At 53.1% G+C, this 21,880-nt stretch overlaps 1 protein-coding gene across 1 annotated transcript in view; it reads left to right on the forward strand.

The window, feature by feature from the left end:
- LOC121273746 (large neutral amino acids transporter small subunit 2-like) overlaps positions 1-21,880 on the forward strand; it is a 163,102-nt gene that overhangs the window by 85,905 nt on the left and 55,317 nt on the right. The window contains exons 5-6 of the mRNA XM_041180903.1: positions 15,095-15,220; positions 19,447-19,600. Coding sequence (XP_041036837.1) covers positions 15,095-15,220; positions 19,447-19,600 — 280 coding nt within the window. The remainder of the gene's footprint in view (positions 1-15,094; positions 15,221-19,446; positions 19,601-21,880) is intronic.

Here is a 21,880-nt window from a genome sequence, read left to right on the forward strand (position 1 = left end):
GTGAGGATTACTGACTGTGTAACTGTACAGAGTCACTGTTTGTTCAGCAGGGTAAGGATTACTGATTGTGTAACTGTACAGAGTCACCGTTCATTCAGCAGGGTGATGATTACTGTCTAACTGTAGTATGTCAATGTTTATTCAGAGTGAGGATTACTGATGGTGTGACTGTGCAGATTCAATGTTTATTTAGCAGAGCAAGATTTATTGATTGTGTAACTGTACAGAGTCACTGTCTATTCAGCAAATGATTACTGACTGTACATGACGTCACTTTTTATTCAGCGGAGTAAGGATTACTGACGGTGTAACTATGTAGAGTCACTGTTTATTCAGCATGGTGAGGATTACTGACTGTGTAACTGTACAGAGTCACTGTTTGTTCAGCATGGTGAGGATTACTGATTGTGTAACTGTACAGAGTCATTGTTTATTCAGCATGGTGAGGATTACTGACTGTGTAACTGTACAGAGTCACTGTTTATTGAACAGGGTGAGGATTACTGACTGTGTAACTGTACAGAGTCACTGTTTGTTCAGCAGGGTGAGGATTACTGACTGTGTAACTGTACAGAGTCACTGTTTATTCAGCAGGGTGAGGATTACTGACTGTAACTGTACAGAGACACTGTTTATTCAGCAGGGTGAGGATTACAGTCTGTGTAACTGTACAGAGTCACTGTTTATTCAGCAGGGTGAGGATTACAGTCTGTGTAACTGTACAGAGCCACCGTTTATTCATCAGGGTGAGGATTACTGACTGTGTAACTGTACAGAGCCACTGTTTATTCAGCAAGGTGAGGATCACTGACTGTGTAACTGTACAGAGTCACTGTTTATTCAGCAGGGTGAGGATTACTGACTGTGTAACTATACAGAGTCACTGTTTATTCAGCAGGGTGAGGATTACTGACTGTGTAACTGTACAGAGTCACTGTTTATTCAGCAGGGTGAGGATTACTGACTGTCTAACTGTACAGAGTCACTGTTTATTCAGCAGGGTGAGGATTACTGACTGTGTAACTGTACAGAGTCACTGTTTATTGAACAGGGTGAGGATTACTGACTGTGTAACTGTACAGAGTCACTGTTTATTGAACAGGGTGAGGATTACTGACTGTGTAACTGTACAGAGTCACTGTTTGTTCAGCAGGGTGAGGATTACTGATTGTGTAACTGTACAGAGTCATTGTTTATTCAACAGGGTAAGGATTACTGATTGTGTAACTGTACAGAGTCACCGTTCATTCAGCAGGGTGATGATTACTGTCTAACTGTAGTATGTCAATGTTTATTCAGAGTGAGGATTACTGATGGTGTGACTGTACAGATTCAATGTTTATTTAGCAGAGTAAGATTTATTGATTGTGTAACTGTACAGAGTCACTGTCTATTCAGCAAATGATTACTGACTGTACATGACATGTCACTTTTTATTCAGCGGAGTAAGGATTACTGACGGTGTAACTATGTAGAGTCACTGTTTATTCAGCATGGTGAGGATTACTGACTGTGTAACTGTACAGAGTCACTGTTTGTTCAGCATGGTGAGGATTACTGATTGTGTAACTGTACAGAGTCATTGTTTATTCAGCATGGTGAGGATTACTGACTGTGTAACTGTACAGAGTCACTGTTTATTGAACAGGGTGAGGATTACTGACTGTGTAACTGTACAGAGTCACTGTCTATTCAGCAAATGATTACTGACTGTACATGACATGTCACTTTTTATTCAGCGGAGTAAGGATTACTGACGGTGTAACTATGTAGAGTCACTGTTTATTCAGCATAGTGAGGATTACTGACAGAGTCACTGTTTATTCAGCAGGGTGAGGATTATTGACTGTGTAACTGTACAGAGTCACTGTTTATTCAGCAGGATGAGGATTACTGACTGTCTAACTGTACAGAGTCACTGTTTATTCAGCAGGGTGAGGATTACTGACTGTATAACTGTACAGAGTCACTGTTTATTCAGCAGGCTGAGGATTACTGACTGTGTAACTGTACAGTGTCACTGTTCATTCAGCAGAGTGAGAATTACTGAATGTATAACTGTACAGAGTCAGTTTATTCAGTAAAGGATTTCTGCCTGTGTAGCTCTATGCAGTCACTGTTTATTCAGCAGGGTGAGGATTGCTGACTGTGTAACTATTCATAGTCACTGTTTATCGAGCAGGGTGAGGATGACTCACTGTGTAACTGTACAGGGTCACTGTCTATTCAGCAGGATGAGGATTCCTGACTGTGCAATTGTACAGAGTCACTGATAATTCAGCAGAGTAAGGAGTACTGACTGCGTAGATGCACAGAATCATAGAATCACACAGTGCAGAAGAGGTCCTTCAGCCCATCGAGTCTGCACTGACACATGAGAAACACCTGACCTACCTACCCAATCCCATTTTCCAGCACTTGGCCCATAGCCTTGAATGTTATGATGTGCCAATTGCTGATCCAGGTACTTTTTAAAGGATGTGAGGCAATCCGCCTCCACCACCCTCCCAGGCAGCGCATTCCAGACCGTCACCACCCTCTGGGTAAAAAACCACACAGTACTCCAGCTGTGGCCTCACCAAGGTTCTGTACAACTCCAATATGATCTCCCTACTTTTGTAATTTCTGCCTCGATTGATAAAGGCAAGTGTTCCAAATGCCTTTTTTACCACCCCCACTAAACCTCCTGCCCCTCACCTTGAACTTGTGTCCCCCTCGTGACTGACCCTTCAACTCAGGGGAACAGCTGTTCCCTATCCACCCTGTCCATGCCCCTCATAATCTTGTACACCTCGATCAGGTCACCCCTCAGTCTTCTCTGCTCCAACGAAAAACAACCCAAGTCTATCCAACCTCTCTTCATAACTTAAATGTTTCACCCCAAGCAACATCCTGATGAATCTCCTCTGCACCCCCTCCAGTGCAAACACATCCTTCCTATAATGTGGTGACCAGAACTGCACACAGTACTCCAGCTGTGGCCTCACCAAGGTTCTGTACAACTTCAACATGACCTCCCTACTTTTGTAATCTATGCCTCGATTGATAAAGGCAAGTGTTCCAAATGCCTTTTTTACCACCCCCACTAACATGCCCCTCCGCCTTCAGAGATCTATGGACACACATGCCAAGGTCCCTTTGTTCCTCAGAACTTCCTAGTGCCATGCCTTTCATTGAATACTTCCTTGTCAAATTACTCCTTCCTCACACTTTTCAGGGTTAAATTCCATCTTCCACTTATCTGCCCATTTGACCATCTCGTCTATATCTTCCTGCAGCCCAAGACACTCAACCTCACTGTTAACCACCCGGCCAATCTTTATTCAGCAGAGTGAGGATTACTGTGTAACTGTGCAGTCACTGTCTATTAAGCAGGGTAATGATTACTGACTATGTAACTGTACAGAGTCACTGGTTATTCAGCAGGGTGAGGATTACTGAATGTGTGACTGTACAGAGTCACTCTTAATTCAACAGAGTAAGGATTACTGACTGTGTAACTGTCTGGAGTCTCCAATTGTTTAGCAGGGTGAGGATTACTGTCTGTCTAACTGTATAGTCAGTGTTTATTCAGCAGAGTGAGGACTGCTGACTGTACATTCACTGTTTATTCAGCAGGGTACGGATTACTGACTCTGTACCAATCGAGTCACTGTTTAGCAGGGTACGGATTACAGACTGTGTAACTGTCCAGACTCACTGTTTATTCAGCAGGTTTATGCTTACTGACTGTGTAGCTGTACAGAATCACTGTGTATTCAGCAGGGTGAAGATTGCTGACTGTGTAACTGTACAGAGTCACAGTTTAATCAGGGTGAGGATTACTGACTGCCTCACTGTACTGTGTCAATGTTTAATCAGCAGGGTGAGGATTACTGACTGTAACTGTCAGGAATCACTGTTTATTTAGAAGGGTGAGGATTACTGACTGTAAGTGTACAGATTCACTATTTATTCAGCAGGTTGAGGATTACTGACTGTGTAACTGTCAGGAATCACTGTTTATTTAGAAGGGTGAGGCTTACTGACTGTGTAACTATTCAGTGTCAGTGTTTAGTCAGCAGAGCGAGGATCATTGACTTGCTAACTGTATAGTCACTGTTCATTCAGCATGGTAAGGATTAGTGACTCTGTAACTGCACACAGTCACTGTTCAACAGGCTGAGGATTACTGACTTTCAAACTGTACAGTGGCCCTGTTTATTCAGCAGAGTGAGGATTACTTACTGAGCAACTTAACAGGGTCACTGTTTATTCAACAGTGTCCAGACTCACTGTTTATTCAGAAGGTTGATGATTACTGACTGTCTGATTGAACAGAGCTGCTATTTATTCAGAGTGAGGAATACTGACTGCTTAACTCTGCAAGTCAGTGTTTATTCAGAAGGTTGATGATTACTGACTGTCTAACTGTACAGAGTCACTTTATTCAGCAGGGTGAGGATTACTTTATGAGTAACTGTACAGAATGACGATTTATTTAGCAGGGTGAGGATTACTGACTGTTTAACTGTACAGAGTAACTGTTTATTCAGCAGGGTGAGGATTACTGACTGTATAACTGTACAGAGTCACTGTTTATTCAGCAGGGTGAGGATTACTGACTGTGTAACTATACAGAGTCATTGTTTATTCAGCAGGGTGAGGATTACTGACTGTGTAACTATACAGAGTCACTGTTTATTCAGCAGGGTGAGGATTACGGTCTGTGTAACTGTACAGCGTTATTGTTTATTCACCAGGGTGAGGATTACTGACTGTGTAACTGTGCAGAGTCACTGTTTATTCAGCAGGGTGAGGATTACTGACTGTGTACCTGTACAGAGTCACTGTTTATTCGGGGGGGAGGAGGGGGTGGATTACTGTGCAACTGTGCAGAGTCACTGTTTATTCAGTGAGTGAAGATGACTGTCTGTGTAACTATACAGAGTCACTGTTTATTCAGCAGGGTGAGGATTATTGACTGTGTAACTGTACAGAGTCACAGTTTATTCAGCAGGGTGAGGATTACTGACTGTGTAACTGTACAGAGTCACTGTTTATTTGGCAGGGTGAGGATTACTGACTGTGTAACTGTACAGATTCACTGTTTATGCAGTGAGTGAGGATTACTGACTGTCTAACTGTACAGAGTCACTGTTTATTCAGAAGGGTGAGGATTACTTATGGTGTAACTGTACAGAGTCACTGTTTATTCAGCAAGGTGAGGATTACTGACTGTAACTGTACAGAGTCACTGTTTATTCAGCAGGGTGGGGATTACTGACTGTGTAACTGTACAGAGTCACTGTTTATTCAGGGTGAGGATTACTGACTGTGTAATTGTATAGGGTCACTGTTTATTGAACAGGGTGAGGATTACTGACAGTGTAACTGTGCAGAGTCACTGTTTATTCAGCAGGGTGAGGATTACTGACTGTGTAACTGTACAGAGTCACTGTTTATTCAGCAGGATGAGGATTACTGACTTTGTAACTATACAGAGTCACTGTTTATTCAGCAGGGTGAGGATTACTGATTGTGTAACTCTGCAGAGTCACTGTTTATTCAGCAGGATGAGGATTACTGACTGTAACTGTACAGAGTCACTGTTTATTCAGCATGGTGAGGATTACTGACTGTGTAACTACAGAGTCACTGTTTATTCAGCATGGTGAGGATTACTGACTGTGTAACTGTACAGAGTCACTGTTTATTCAGTGAGTGAGGATTACTGACTGCCTAACTGTACAGAGTCACTGTTTATTCAGTGAGTGAGGATTACTGACTGCCTAACTGTACAGAGTCACTGTTTATTCAGTGAGTGAGGATTACTGACTACATAACTGTACAGAGTCACTGTTTATTCAGTGAGTGAGGATTACTGACTGCATAACTGTACAGAGTCACTGTTTATTCAGTGAGTGAGGATTCCTGACTCTGTAACTGTGCAGAGTCACTGTTTATTCAGTGAGTGAGGATTCCTGACTCTGTAACTGTGCAGAGTCACTGTTTATTCAGTGAGTGCGGGTGACTGACTGCAACTGCGCAGAGTCACGTTTATTCAGCAGGGTGAGGATTACTGACTGTGTAACTGTACAGAGTCACGTTTATTCAGCAGGGTGAGGATTACTGACTGTGTAACTGTACAGAGTCACATTTATTCAGCAGGGTGAGGATTACCTACTGTGTAACTGTACAGAGTCACTGTTTATTCAGTGAGTGAGGATTACTGACTGTGTAACTGTGCAGAGTCACTGTTTATTCAGCAGGGTGAGGATTACTGACTGTGTAACTGTACAGAGTCACTGTTTATTCAGCAGGGTGAGGATTACTGACTGTGTAACTGTGCAGAGTCACTGTTTATTCAGTGAGTGAGGATTACTGACTGTGTAACTGTACAGAGTCACTGTTTATTCAGCAGGGTGAGGATTACTGACTGTGTAACTGTACAGAGTCACATTTATTCAGCAGGGTAGTGCAGGGGAGCAGAGAGAGTGTGCGCTAGCTCTCCTTCTTCTCTCATACGCTTGGGCTCCTGCCTCTCTCCCGTGCTTGCACTCTCCTCCTCCCTCGCGTGTGTGCTCGCTTTCTCTTTCCTCTCTCTCGCACATGTGGTTGAGTCCCCTGCAGATGACATGGAAGCATGGATTTCTAAGACATGGAGATTGGGCCACTACCAGCCCCACCCCCCCCTCCCTATCTCTGGACTCTCCTCCGGCACTCTCCCTGCACCCCTCCAATTCCAGCCTCTCGATCATGCACCATTAGCAGCCGTGCCTTCCCCTGCCTGGTCCCCGGGTTCTGGAAATCCCTCCCTAAACGTCTCCGCTTCGCTACCGGCAAGGGGAGGGGTGGGCGGCAGGGTTGCGGTGGGCTTGTGGGGGCTGAGGTGACATGAGAAGTGACTGGCCCCTGCAGGGCAAGACGCGTCAGAGCTGTCGGCATTGCAGAGGTCAGCTGACAGAGGTCATCGCTGGTCAGGGCAATAAACAGGAGGGAGTGTAAACAGGTTAAAATTAGCAGGCTGACGTCCTTGTGTATGTGCATATGTGAGTCCAGTATGTTTACCCGGGCGAGAGTGGAGGAAATGTACTCACTGGATCCTCTCACCTTCCAGACCAGAATCCCCCAACCCCCACTCCCTGTGAATTTTAATGAAATACCCCGGTTCTGTTACCTACCAGGACCTGATGCCATTTGGTCGCTAGGGATCAGGGGAGGCTTTTTACTGTCAGAACCACCCCCAAATTCCTTCACTTTCTCTCCTCCCCTGTTCTCTCTCTCTCTCTCATGCGCTCTCTCTCTCTCTCATGCTCTCTCTCTTGTGCTCCCTCTCTCTCGTGTCCTCTCTCTCTCTCTCGTGTCCTCTCTCTCTCTCTCTGCCCCCTCTCTCTCTCTCGTGCCCCTCTCTCTCTCTCGTGCCCCCTCTCTCTCTCGTGCCCCCTCTCTCTCTCGTGCCCCCTCTCTCTCTCGTGCCCCCTCTCTCTCTCGTGCCCTCTCTCTCTCTCTCGTGCCCCCTCTCTCTCGTGCCCCCTCTCTCTCGTGCCCCCTCTCTCTCGCTCATGCCCCCTCTCTCTCTCTCTCGTGTCCCCTCTCTCTCTCTCGTGCCCCTCTCTCTCTCTCGTGCCCCTCTCTCTCTCTCGTGCCCCCTCTCTCTCGTGCCCCCTCTCTCTCTCGTGCCCCCTCTCTCTCTCTCGTGCCCCCTCTCTCTCTCGTGCCCCCTCTCTCTCTCGTGCCCCCTCTCTCTCTCTCGTGCCCCCTCTCTCTCTCTCGTGCCCTCTCTCTCTCTCTCTCGTGCCCTCTCTCTCTCTCTCGTGCCCTCTCTCTCTCTCGTGCCCTCTCTCTCTCTCGTGCCCTCTCTCTCATGCCCACTCTCTCTCGTGCCCACTCTCTCTCGTGCCCACTCTCTCTCGTGCCCACTCTCTCTCGTGCCCACTCTCTCTTGTGCTCTCTCTCTCTCTCGCGCGCTCTCTCTCTCTTTCTCTCTCGCGCGGAGAGAGAGAGAGTGCGCGTGAGAGAGAGAGAGAGAGAGAGCGCGCGTGCTCTCTCTCTCTCGCTCTCTCGCGCGCGTGCGTGAGCTGCTCTCTCTCTCTCCACTCACCCTCTTTCTCTCGCGCACTCCCTCTCTCTCGCATTCTCGTTAGACCACACCTTGAATACTGAGAACAGTTTTGGTCCCCTTATTGAAAGAAAGATATACTGGCATTGGAGGCAGTCCAGAGAAGGTTCACTAAGTTGATCCTGGGGATGGAGGGATTTTCTCATGAGGGGAGGTTGTGTAGGTTGGGCCTGTACTCACTGGAGCTTAGAAGAATGAGAGGTGACCTTATTGAAACAGATAAGATTCTGAGGGGGCTTGACAGGGTAGATGCTGAGAGGTTGTTTCCCCTTGTGGGAGAGTCTAGGTCCAGAGAGCATAATCTCAGAGTAAGGGGGCACCTATTTAAACCAGAGATGAGGAGGAATTTCATCTCTCAGAGGGTAGTGAATCTGTGGAAGTCTTTACCACAGAGGGCTGTAGAGGCTGGGTCATTAAGTATATTCAGGGCTGAGATAGACAGATTTTTAATCAGTGAGGGAATGGAGGATTATGGGGAAAAGGCAGGAAAGTGGAGTTGAGAATTATTAGATCAGCCATGACCTCGTTGAACGGCGGAGCAGACTCGATGGGCTGAATGGCCTACTCCTGCTCCCACGTTTCATGGTCTCTCTCTCCCTTGCGTGCTCCCTCTCTCTTTTTCTCTCTCTCTCTCTCTCCTCACTGAGGCTGCGCACTCCCCTCCTCCCACCAGTTACTCCGCTCCCTCCCCCCCTCCCCCCGATCCCTCAAGCAGCCCTCTCTTCCGGCAGGAGAGCAGAACCCAGAGCGCCAGCAGGCAATTTGACTGCAGGAGGCATCGCGGCCGGTTGTAACCCTGCCCCCTGCCCCGCTGCACCCTCCTATTCCTCCCCGCCCCCTCTCTTTCCAGTGCGGAGGGTGGGGGGTGTGGGGGGAGTGGAGAGTTTGACATGCTTGGCCTGAAGATCCCCTTCCTCCTTGGACTGAGAGAGGGAGAGAGAGAGGGGTGGGGGGGCTGGGCGGTTGGAGGGAGCAGTGGGGCGTTGTTGTGTGGGGTTTGTACACCACCTCCCCCCACCCCCCACCCACCCAGCCCCCAGCCCAGGGACTGGTCCTTACCCCTCGAAAACGAGCGGCTGAAACGAAGCAGTCGTCCCCGGGCCACCGTCACTCCGGCGCTTGTGGGATCTTGCTGTGCGGAACACGGCCGAACCGCTTCCGCGCATTTCGGACAGCCGTCGGGCTCCGGGGGGTTTGTTGGCGGAGTGTGAGGGCACTGGGTGCGGGTGCCAGCGGTGGGGGTGCCAGCGGTGAGGGTGCCTGCGGTGAGGGTGATGGCGGTGGGGCTGCCGGCGGTGAGGGTGATAGCAGTGGGGGTGCCGGTGGTGAGGGTGATAGCGGTGGGGGTGCTGGTGGTGAGGGTGATAGCAGTGGGGGTGCCGGTGGTAGGGCTGCTGGCGGTGAGGGTGATAGCAGTGGGGGTGCCGGTGGTGGGGGTGCCGGCGGTGAGGGTGATGGCGGTGGGGGTGCCGGTGGTGAGGGTGATAGCGGTGGGGATGCCGGCGATGAGAGTGATGGCGGTGGGGGTGCCGGCGGTGGAGGTGCCGGCGGTGGGGGTGATGGCGGTGGGGTGCCGGCGGTTGGGGGTGACGGCAGTGGGGGTGATGGCAGGGGTTGGGGGGGGTAAGGAGAAGAGCCTCAGCCGGCCGTGGCAGGGCAGGGATTTCGGTGCCGCTTGGCTACCCTCGGGCAGTTCGGCGCGCCGAGCCTTGTTTTATATTTGGGTGTCTGTCTGGGAATCCTGGATTTAGCAAGCGCTTGCGGTTTCCTGGCTCCGCTCCAGGAGCTATCGCGTGTCGCTCACAAACAAGCTCTTCCCAGAACTTGGTCTGTACGTTCAGTCCTGTCGAGGGAAACCACCACCCTCCCCACTCTCTCCCTCCCGCACCCCCCCCCGGTCAAGGGAAAACCCTCGGCTCTTCACTCACCGCCCCCTCCCCCCACCCCCCACACCAGCCAAACCCCGCACCCCACCACCACCTCTGCTACCCAACCACACCACCGCCTTCAGGAGTTGCATCTCACCCACGCTGCTCTCTGTTCCTCGCGCACCCTCTTCCTGCTGCTCGCGCGCGATCCCCCCCTCTCTCTCTCTGCCCCCCCCGTCTGCGATCCCACCCCCCCTCTCTATCTCTCCCTGCCGCTAGTGCGCGTTCTCTCTCTCTGCCCCCCGTGTGCGATCCTCCCCTCTCTCTCTCTGCCCCCCGTGTGCGATCCCACCCCTCTCTCTCTCTGACCCCGTGTGCGATCCCCCCGTCTCTCTCTCTCTCTGCCCCACCGTGTGTGATCCCACCCCCTCTCTCTCTCTCTCTCTCTCTCTATCTCTCCCTGCAGCTAGTGCGTGTTCTCTCTCTCTCTGTCCCCCGTGTGTGATCCCACCCCCGCTCTGTCTCTCTGCCCCCCGTGTGCGATCCCACTCCCCCCTCTCTCTCTCTCTCTCTCTGTCCCCCGTGTGCAATCCCATCCCCTCTCTCTCTCTCTCTACCGCCCGTGTGCCCTCTCTCTGGCGTGCTGGGAGTAGTCCCTTCCCTGTGGGACCGTTTTGGATAAGCAGGTGGGAGGGAGGAAGCACTGACAGAGCCGGAGTAAATGGAGAGAGTGAGAGAGCGAGGCAGAGCCTATTGTGCACTCTTCCTTTTGTCAGCTGCACTTCTATCTGAAAAGAAATTGGACACTTCACATTGCGAAAGAGAGACATTTGAGCTCAGCATGTGCTGTTAACACTTCGCATTCCCGAACAGAAGCTAGCGTCTCAGTGCCTCGCCAATTCGTCAATGTGCCAAGTGCCCACTCACCTTGCAGGGGGGCCTGTGACCATTGTGCACAGCCCTAACCCCTTGTGGGTCTCTCTCCTGCAACCTGCCCACATTTGCAGCCAGTCCCCGTGTCCCCCCTGGGCAGCCATTTGCAATGTGTCCCCGTGTCCCCCCCGGTGGCCATTTGCAGTGTGTCTTCATAACCCCCGGGTGGCCATTTTCAGTGTGTCCCCATGTCCCCCCGGGCGGCCATTTGCAATGTGTCTCCGTGTCCCCCCCGGCGGCCATTTGCAGTGTGTCTTCATAACCCCCGGGTGGCCATTTTCAGTGTGTCCCCATGTCCCCCCTGGCGGCCATTTGCAGCGCGTCCCCGTCTCCCCCCGGCGGCCATTTGCAGCATGTCCCCCCGGGTGGCCATTTTCAGCGTGTCCCCATGTCCCCCCGGGCAGCCATTTGCAGCGCGTCCCCGTCTCCCCCTAGCGGCCATTTGCAGCGTGTCCCCATGTCCCCCCGGGCATGAGGAATCGGCGCTGGCTTGGAGCGTGGGGGACAAAAGCATAAAACGGTGCGGGGAGACGGGGGCAGCGAATGAACTCTATTTGCTGGGGTCAGGGTGGCGGGTGGGGGGGGGGTTGTCGTTGGGGGAGGGGGGGAGGCGCCGGGTGGAAACAGGATTAACCTGGTCGGGGGGGGGCGGAGGCTCTGGCCGGTGACGGCGGGGGAGGTGTAGCTCCTCGTGAGTGTGTTCCAGCTTCACTCTAATGACCTTCGTGCCTGTGTTGTTTTGTTTGTGCACGGTTTCTCCCTGCCTGTGGGGTGTAGACGGGTGATGGAGTGTGAGGCCGGGGCGGGGGGGGGTGAGGAGCGGGGGAGGGAGACCTGACTCTCTGAGCCAGCACCAGCTGTTTGTGTTTAAAGAGCAAGCGGCCACTGGAAGAAAACATGTTTACCAGCACTCGTCAGGGACCGAGTGAGAGGAGCCAGGAGGGGAAGTGGGGTGGGGGGGAGGTGGGGGGGGGTGGGGGAGGGTGTCAGAAAAGGTCAGAGCACAGGAGGACGCCAACAACAGGAGGGTCAAAGGTCAGCGGCAGAGGGCTAGAGCCCCCAGTGCAGGGGAGGCCGAGGGTGAACGGTCAATGGAGGGGGGGTGGGGGGGGGGACGAGGCGAGATTTGGGGGGGGGGGGTGGGGGGCGGGGAGGTGGTGGTGGCGGTGGACAGGCCCACAGTGGGAGGGAAGGGCGAAAGGTCAGCGACAGAGGAGAGAGATCAAGGTGGCACTGGTGAGCTCGACCAGGAAGGAGGCGCCTCAGTGATGGAGAGAGCCCACCCCACCCCTCTCCGGCCACAGGGGTCCTCCCGCGGCACCCCCTCCCCCATTCCCTGCCCTAGGTGCCCACTCCTGGCACCTCCCCTCCACCTCCACTAAGGAGTCCTCCCCCAGCGCCCACTCAGGCCCTAGTCTCTCTCAGCAGCTGGGACGAACCACCCACCCCCTGCCCCCTGCCCGCTGTAAATGGGCAGCCAACACCCCCCCCCCCCCCCCACCCCCACCACCCTGGGCAAAACGTGCCGGGGACACCACAGGAGCCGGGTCCCCACAGTTGACTGACCCGCCCTGTCAGTGACCTACCAAAGTGGCGTGGGGGAAGTGACCCTGGGATTGAAGAACGGCAGGGTGTGCCATTTGCAGCGTGTCCTTGTGTCCTCCCCCCCACCTCCCCAGGTGGCCATTTGCAGCGTGTCCCCGTGTCCTCCCCAGGTGGCCATTTGCAGCGTGTCCCCGTGTCCTCCCCAGGTGGCCATTTGCAGCGTGTCCCCGTGTCCTCCCCAGGTGGCCATTTGCAGCGTGTCCCCGTGTCCTCCCCAGGTGGCCATTTGCAGCGTGTCACCGTGTCCTCCCCAGGTGGCCATTTGCAGCGTGTCCCCGTGTCCTCCCCAGGTGGCCATTTGCAGCGTGTCCCCGTGTCCTCCCCAGGTGGCCATTTGCAGCGTGTCACCGTGTCCTCCCCAGGTGGCCATTTGCAGCGTGTCCCCGTGTCCTCCCCAGGTGGCCATTTGCAGCGTGTCCCCGTGTCCTCCCCAGGTGGCCATTTGCAGCGTGTCCCCGTGTCCTCCCCAGGCGGCCGTTTGCAGCGTGTCTCGGTATCTCCCGCTGGCCATTTGCAGAGATGGCGTGTTTCTGAGGGACACACCATTGAGGTCAGGATGGTCCTCAAATCTGTACCACCAGGCAAATTTGACAAACAATCTGAAATTGTTCTCAGCTAAGACTATCTACCGTCGGCTGCTTGGGATATTTATCGAACAAACAGTCCCAAGATAACATTCATCCATGACGTCTCCTTTCTTATCCCATTCTTCCATCTGTTATCAGAAGAGTGGCAGGTACAAGACTTACACAATGCAGTTAAAATATCTAACCCTGTGCTGTACCTGTCCTGGGAGTGTTTGATGGGGACATTGTAGAGGGAGCTTTACTCTGTATCTAACCCCGTGCTGTCCCTGCCCTGGGAGTGTTTGATGGGGACGGTGAAGACGGAGATTTACTCTGTATCTAACCCCGTGCTGTACCTGTCCTGGGAGTGTTTGATGGGGACAGTGTAGAGGGAGCTTTACTCTGTATCTAACCCCGTGCTGTACCTGTCCTGGGAGTGCTTGATGGGGACGGTGTAGGGGGAACTGGGAAATGCTTGGAATACTCGGCAGACCTGGCTGCATCTGTGTCGGGGGGCTGAGGGGTGAGAGAGAGAGAGAGAGAAAGAGAGTTAACGTTCCAGGTCGATGGTCCTTTCTCAGACGCTGGCTGACCTGCTGAGCACTTGCAGCATTTTCTGTCCTAATGTCGGGTCTTCGCGCCTGCAGTATTAAACTCTCCTGTTAGCGGGAGACCAGTCGGAGGGTTGTGAATCGTTGAACGCATTTAAGGCCGGGACGGACAGATTTTTCTTGTTTTTTTTTGGACCCCCCCCCGCCCCTCCTCCCTTGCGTAGGAGTGAGGAAGCAGGAGGAGGCCACTCGGCCCCTTTCGAGCCTGCTCTGCCTTTCTACTTGGATCGTGGCCGTCCTGATCGTAAATGCTGAGGGAATCGAGGGATACGGCGGGGGGGGTGGGTGGGAGGGGGTTGGTCGGGGGGTGGTGGAGGGTGTGTGGGCGGGAGAGCTGCAGCCAGGGGTTGGGCCGCGACGGCATTGTATGCCGGGGCAGGCTCGATGGGCCGAGCGGTCTTACCCACCACCCCCCGCCACCCCAGCTCCGGTTTCCGACATTCTCGCCCCGCCCTGGGCCTGAGCTGCCGGCAGCCCAGAGGGAGCTCGTTCCTCGAGGGCTTCCCGGGTGTTGCTGGGCAGGGCCCGGCATCTATCGCCCGGCCCTAATTGCCCACCTCGAGAAGGTGGCAGGTGACCCTCCTCCTCGGACCGCTGCGGCCCCATAGTGGGTAGGTACACCCACCGTGCTGTTAGGGAGGGAGTTTCCAGGATTTTCAGGAGGCGGAGGGGCATGTTAGTGGGGTGGTGAAAAAGGCATATGGGACACTTGCCTTTATCAGTCGAGGCATCGATTACAAAAGTAGGGAGGTCATGTTGGAGTTGTATTGAACCTTGGTGAGGCCACAGCTGGAGTACTGTGTGCAGTTCTGGTCGCCACATTATAGGAAGGATGTGATTGCACTGGGGGGAGTGCAGAGGAGATTCACCAGGACGTTGCCTGGGATGAAACATTTAAGTTATGGAGAGAGGCCGAATAGACTTGGGTTGTTTTCGTTGGAGCAGAGAAGACTGAGGGGTGACCTGATCGAGGTGGACAAGATTGAGGGGCACGGACAGGGTGGATAGGGAGCAGCTGTTCCCCTGAGTTGAAGGGTCAGTCACGAGGGGGACACAAGTTCAAGGTGAGGGGCAGGAGGTTTAGTTGTGGGGGGATGTGAGGAAAAGCTTTTTTACCCAGAGGGTGGTGAGGATCTGGAATGTGCTGCCTGGGAGGGTGGTGGAGGCGGGTTGCCTCACATCCTTTAAAAAGTACCTGGATGAGCACTCGGCACGTCCTAACATTCAAGGCTGTGGGCCAAGTGCTGGTCAATGGGGTGAGGTAGGTAGGTAGGTCAGGTGTTTCTCACGTGTCGGTGCAGACTCGATGGGCCAAAGGGCATCTTCTGGTCACCGTGTGTTGATTCTGTGACTCTGACTGCCCTGTTGTTTTTTTTTTTATTGTCCATTTCTTTTTCTCTTCCCCTCCAGTGTTGCTGACCTGGGTGAACTGCTCCAGCGTTCGATGGGCCACCCACGTCCAGGACATCTTCACGGCCGGCAAGCTGCTCGCCCTGGGGCTCATCATCATCATGGGCTTCGTCCAGATATGCCGAGGTAGGCGCCAGCCGCCAGCTCGCAACCCAGCGCTGACGGCAACCCGGGCGCCCGAGGGCCGTCGTCATAGAAACATAGAAATGTAGGAGCCTGGAGTAAGGCCATTCGGCCCTTCGAGCCTGCTCCGCCATTCATCATGATCGTGGCTGATCATCCAACTCAATAGCCCTGCTCCCGCTCTCTCCCCATATCCTTTGATCCCTTTCACCCCAAGAGCTACATCTAACTCCTTCTTGAAAACATACAATGTTTTGGCCTCAATTACTTTCTGAGGTAGCGAATTCCACAGGCTCACCGCTCTCTGGGTGAAGACATTTCTCCTCATCTCAGTCCTAAATGGTCTACCCCGTATCCTCAGACTGTGACCCCTGGTTCTGGACTCACCTCCACCATCGGGAACATCCTTCCTGCATCTACCCTGTCTAGTCCTGTTAGAGTTTTATAGGCTTCTATGAGATCCTCCCTGTCCCCTCCACCCCCTCATTCTTCTGAACTCGAGCTGATATAATCCTAACCCATGTATGGTCAGTCCCACCATCCCAGGAATCAGTCGGGTAAACCTTCGCCGCACTCCCTATATAGCAAGAACATCCTTCCTCAGATAAGGAGACCAAAACTGCACACGATATTCCAGGTGTGGTCTCAAGTGGGAGCCAGGAGTAGGCCCTTCGAGTTCGCTCCGCCATTCATTATGATGTTGGCTGATCATCCAACTCAATAGCCCTGCTCCCGCTTTCTCCCCATATCCTTTGATCCCTTTCGCCACCCCCCCTCCGCCCCCAAGAGCTGTATCCGACTCCTTCTTGAAACCACACGATGTTTTGGCCTCAACTATTTTCTGTGGTAACTCTCTCTCTCTCTCTCTCTCTTTCTGCCTGTCACTGCGTCTAGAAGTTCCTCCTCGTGCCTCCGTCACTGCTTTGGCCCAGTCGCCTCGAAGCCTTGCCCCTTACCCGTCCTCGGTCCTTTCTGCCAATGGGGAACGGCCGATTCCGTCCAGAACCGCCCCTGCCCACCCCCGGCATTTTGAACACCTTGGCGCTTGGCAGGTTCTCCCGGAGGCCACTCGGCCCCTCGAACCTGCCCCGCTGTTCGATAAGATCGCGGCCAATCTGATTGTAGCCTTGACTCCACCTTCCCGCTGACTCCCCGGATAACCTTTCACCCCCCCTCCCCCCTTGCTCATCAAGAATCTATCTACCCCCGTCTTAAAAGTATTCATCCTCTTAATCACATTTTGATTTGATGTTTGCAAGTTTCCTTTAAGCTTTTTCTTTGGTTTTACAGCTAACCTAATTTAGGGGCTGTGTTTTCCTTATCCCTCACTTTATTAATTTAGTTTATTTAGTTGGCTTTAAAAGAGCTTAAAAGTATTCATTCTCTTAATCACATTTTGATTTGATGTTTGCAAGTTTCCTTTAAGCTTTGTCTTCGGTTTTACAGCTAACCTAATTTAGAGGCTGTGTTTACCTTATCCCTCACTTTGTTAATTTAGTTTAATTGTTTGATTCTGAAAGAGTTAAGTGTTCATTGAGCCAACCTCTGGTGGAAGAGAATTCCACAGACTGACCACCCTCTGAGAGAAGAAATTCCTCCTCGTCTCCATCTTCAATGGGAGACCCCCACTCCCCACCTTATTTTTAAACCGTGCCCCACCGCCGCACCCCCCCCCCCTCGTTCTAGCTTCCACCTCCCACAAGGGGGGAAACATCCTCTCAACATCCACCCTGTTAAGCGCCCTCTCCCCTCAGGATCTTATCTGTCTCAATAAGATCCCCTCTAGTTCTTCTAAACTCCCATGGGTACCAGCCCGACCTGCTCAACCTGTCCCCATAAGGGAATGACACCCTCCCACCCCTCCAATCCCAGATATCAGTCGAGTTCACCTTCTCCGAACTGCTTCTAACACATTCACACACACTCAGAAATACGCACGTGCACGCACATATGCACCCTACACACACATACACACACACACACACACACAGAAATACAGACCCTCGAACGTGCACACACAAACACACATGATCACATACATATTTGCACACGCACAGACACAAACATACACAAACACACGCACATACACACACAGGCACACAGATATATGCACACACGGGCATACACATGCACACAGATATGTGCACACAGATGCACATGAACAACTGACACACACACGAGCAAGCACTCACAAATTCATACAGACACACAGGCGCACACACACACAGGCACTAACTGACACACACAGTAGGACACATTCGAACCAGGAGACCAGAGAATATAAGAAACAAAAACATTCGGCCCCTCAAGCCCTCTCTTCTATTCGTTTTTTAAAAAAATATATTCATTCATGGGATGTGGGTGCCGCTGCCTAAGCCAGCGTTTATTGCCCATCCCGAATTGTCCCTTGTTCAGAGGGCATTGGAGTCACATGTAGGCGCCAGACCCGGGTAAGGACAGCGGATTTCCCCTTCCCTTAAAGGGGCATTAGTGAACCAGATGGGTTTTTTTTACGACAGTCGGCAATGGTTCCGTGGTCATCGTCAAGACATTTAATCCCAGATTTTTATTGGTTCTGAATTCCACCCGTCTGCCCGTGAGCGGGATTCGAACCCGGGGTCCCCACCGGGAGCGTTACCCTGGGCGGGGGGGGTGGGGGGTGTTCTCTGGATTATTAGTCCAGCCACAACGCCACTGCGACACCCCCTCCTCCCTTCACGGCTGAGCTCCTTGCTGCGCTCCCTACTCCCGGCGTGGTCCCACCAACGCCCTGTGGGTAGGTTTGGTTGAGGCCGGGCCAGCTTCCCCCAGGCCTCCCTCAAAGGCCCGCACCGGAAACCGCCCCCCACCCCCCCCCAACCATGTGAAGCCCTCAGAGCTCCCCCTTTCCCTTTCGACCGCCAGGACAGCGCTAGCCCCTAACCCCAGCACCCCCTCCGTCCAAGATTCACAAGGGGCACGTGAAACTGGAGCGGGGTGGGGATGGGGGGAGTCTTCAGCCCCGTCGAGCCTGCTCCGCCGCTCAACACCATCGGCCGCCGATCTCGGGGCCTTGGACCCCGCTTTTCCACCACCCCCCCACCCCCCGCCCGCTCCCCGTATCCCTCATTCCAACTCCGCCCCCCCCCACTCCCAAGAGAGTCCGGGAATCTGTCCGTTCCAGCCTTAAATGTCTTCAGCGACGATGGAGCGTCCGCAACCCCCTGGGGTGGAGAATCCCAAAGATTCACAAACCCTCCGAGTGAAGAAATTCCTCCTCGTCTCGGTCCCCAAAATGTCCGGCCCCCTCATCCCGAGACTCTGCCCCTCACCTCCCTGACATCCACGCCCCGCTTCGCGCGCCCCCCTCCCCCCACCCCCCCCCCCCATCCCGGGACCAGCCGGGGAATGATCTCTGAGCGTCCGCCCTGTCGAACCCCCCCACCCCCCCGGCCCACTTCAGAACCGCGCGGGTCCCGACGAGGTCACCTCTCGTTCTCCTCGATTCCCGGAGAATCCGAACCCGGTTTTCCTCAGCCTCTCGGCGCAGGACAACCCACCCCCTCCTCCCCACCTCCTCCACTCCCCCACCCCTCACCCCGGGAACCTTCCCCCCCGCTTCGCCTCTGAAGCGAGTCTGTCCTCCCTTCAAAGGGGGAGACACAACACCCGCGAGACCCCCCTGCGCGCTCTCCGCTCCGGCCGAGCGTGCGTCAGGCGATCTGGCCCTCCCCCCCCACCCCCCCAATGTCTTGGTGGCGGCCGGCGCGCTGACAGACGTGCTTACTGTGCGAATTGGATTGTTGTGAGAGAGAGCTGTGCCTCGTCAGCCCTGGATCCCGCCTGGGTCCGGCGGTCATCCGAGTCCGGCCGGCTGGCCGGAGGTGGACCCGGATGACCGGGGTGGGGGGCAGGGGGTGGGGGGGGGGGGGGTTGGATGTGATGTGTATGCAGACCTCCCATCCCCACCCCCACCCCAGTCAGGCTGACGTCAACTGGGAGCCACAGGCTGAGAGCTGGGTGGAGGCGAGGGCCAATGGAGGGAGACCCCTTCCTCAAGAGCGTGGGCAAGCGAGAGGTGCTACCCTTCGCTGACATTCCCCCCCCCCCCCCACCCCACCCGAACACTCCCTCTGGTACATCTCCCTGCGGTCCTATAGCCGGAGGGTGGGACTGGACCAGGTGACCCTTCGATGGACCGAATGGCCTCCCCCGGTCACCATTCTGATGTCCTTCCGTTTCGGATGCAGGTCACTACTACTGGCTGGAGCCCAAGAACGCCTTCCAGCCGTGGCAGGAGCCGGAGGTCGGCTTGGTGGCCCTGGCCTTCCTGCAGGGCTCGTTCGCCTACGGGGGCTGGAACTTCCTCAACTACGTGACGGAGGAGCTGGTCAACCCATACAGGTAAACTGTCGGGGGAGGGGGGGAGGGTGGGTAGGAGGATGGGGACGTGCGTACGGTGCCGTGGGTGTCCCGGGCGCCTGTGAACCACATCAGAATGGGGCAAAGGACATGTGTACTAGTCACATGCCTTTCTCTATCACTCTCTCTCTGTGTCTCTCTCTCTCTCTCTCTCTGTCTCTCTCTCTCTCTCTCTCTCTCTCTCTGTGCCTCTCCCTCTCTCTCTCTCTCTGTCTCTCTCTCTCTCTCTCTCTCTCTCTCTCTATCTCTCTCTGTTTCTTTCTCTATCTCTGTTTCTCGCTCTGTGTTTCTTGCTCCCTCTCCCAGTCTCTCTTTCTATCTCTATCTCTGTCTCTCTCTCTCTCTCTCTGTGTCTCCATGTGTGTGTGTGTCTCTCTCTCTCTGTCTCTCTCTCTCTCTGTCTCTCTCTCTCTCTGTCTCTCTCTCTCTCCGTCTCTCTCTCTCCGTCTCTCTGTCTCTCTCTCTATCTCCACCTCTCTCTCTGTTTCTTTCTCTATCTCTGTTTCTCGCTCTCTGTGTTTCTTGCTCCCTCTCCCAGTCTCTCTTTCTATCTCTATCTCTGTCTCCCTCTCTCTCTCTCTCTCTCTCTGTGTCTCCATGTGTGTATGTGTCTCTCTCTCCGTCTCTCTCTGTCCGTCTCTCTCTCTCCGTCTCTCTCTCTCCGTCTCTCTGTCTCTCTCTCTATCTCCCCCCCTCTCTCTCTTTTTTTCTCTATCTCTGTTTCTCGCTCTCTGTGTTTCTTGCTCCCTCTCCCAGTCTCTCTTTCTATCTCTATCTCTGTCTCTCTCTCTCTCTTTCTGTGTCTCCATGTGTGTGTGTGTGTTTGTCTCTCTCTGTGTGTGTCTCTCTCTCTGTGTCTCCCTGTGTGTGTGTCTGTCTCTCTGTGTTTCTCCCTCTCTGTGCCTCTCCCCCTCTCTCTCTGTGCCTCTCCCTCTCTCTCTCTCTCTCTGTGCCTCTCCCTCTCCCTCTCTCTCTCTCTCTGTGCCTCTCCCTCTCTCTCTCTCTCTCTGTGCCTCTCCCTCTCTCTCTCTCTCTCTGTGCCTCTCCCCCTCTCTCTCTCTGCCTCTCTCTCTCTGCCTCTCTCTGTCACATGTGCAGTGGATAAAGGGCATGCTCTGTACTTAGATTTCCAGAAGGCATTTGATAAGGTGCCACATCAAAGGTTACTGTGGAAAATAAGAGCTCGTGGTTAGATGGTAACATATTGGCATGGAAAGAAGATTGGCTGGCTAACAGGAATGGGTCTCTTTCTGGTTGGCAGGATGTGATGAATGGTGTGTCACAGGGATCAATGTTAGGGCCTCAATTGTTTACAATTTATGTAAATGACTTGGATGAAGGGACCGAAGGGAATGGTTGCTAAATTTGCTGATAACACAAAGATAGGCAGGAAAGTAAATTGTAAAGAGGATGTAAGGAGGCTACAAAGTGACCTAGATTGGCTAAGTGAGTGGGCAAAGATCTGGCAAATGGAGTATCATGTGGGGAAATGTGAAATTGTCCATTTTGGCAGGAAGAATAAAAAGGAAGCATATTACCTAAATGGTGAGAGATTGCAGAGCTCTGAGATGCAGAGAGATCTGGGTGTCCCAGTGCATGAATCACAAAAGGTTCGTATGCAGGGACAGCAGGTAATTAGGAAAGCGAATAGGATGTTATTGTTTATTACGAGGGGGGATTGAATACAAAAGTCGGGAGGTTATGCTTCAGTTGTACAGGGCACTGGTGAGACCACATCTAGAGTATTCTGTACTGTACTGGTCTCCGTAAATGGATGTAAAAGCATTAGAAGCAGTTCAAATTTAGGTTGACCAGACCAATACCAGGGATGGGCAGCCTGTCGTATGAGGGAAGGTTGGACAGGCCGGGCTTGTATCCGCTGGAGTTTAGAAGTGTAAGAGGTGACTTGATTGAAACCTTTAAGATCCTGAGGGGGTCTTGACAGGGTGGATGTGGAGAGGCTGTTTCCTCTTGTGGGAGAATCTAGAACTGGGGGCGGGAGGTCACTGTTTAAAAATAAGGGGGGTCACCCATTTAGGACGGAGATGAGGAGAAATTTTTTCTCTCAGAGGGCGGCGAGTCTTTGGAACTCTCTTCCTCGAAAGGCGATGGGAGCGGAGTCTCGGGATATTTTTAAGGAAGAGCGAGGTAGATTCTCGATAAGCAAGGGGGGGGGGTGTGAAAGGTTATCAGGAGGTCGGTGGGAATGTGGGGTCAAGGTTATAATCAGATCAGCTGCCATCTTATTGAATGGCGGAGCGG

This window comes from Carcharodon carcharias (assembly GCF_017639515.1).
Source record: "Carcharodon carcharias isolate sCarCar2 chromosome 27 unlocalized genomic scaffold, sCarCar2.pri SUPER_27_unloc_1, whole genome shotgun sequence".
Lineage (NCBI taxonomy): Eukaryota > Metazoa > Chordata > Chondrichthyes > Lamniformes > Lamnidae > Carcharodon > Carcharodon carcharias.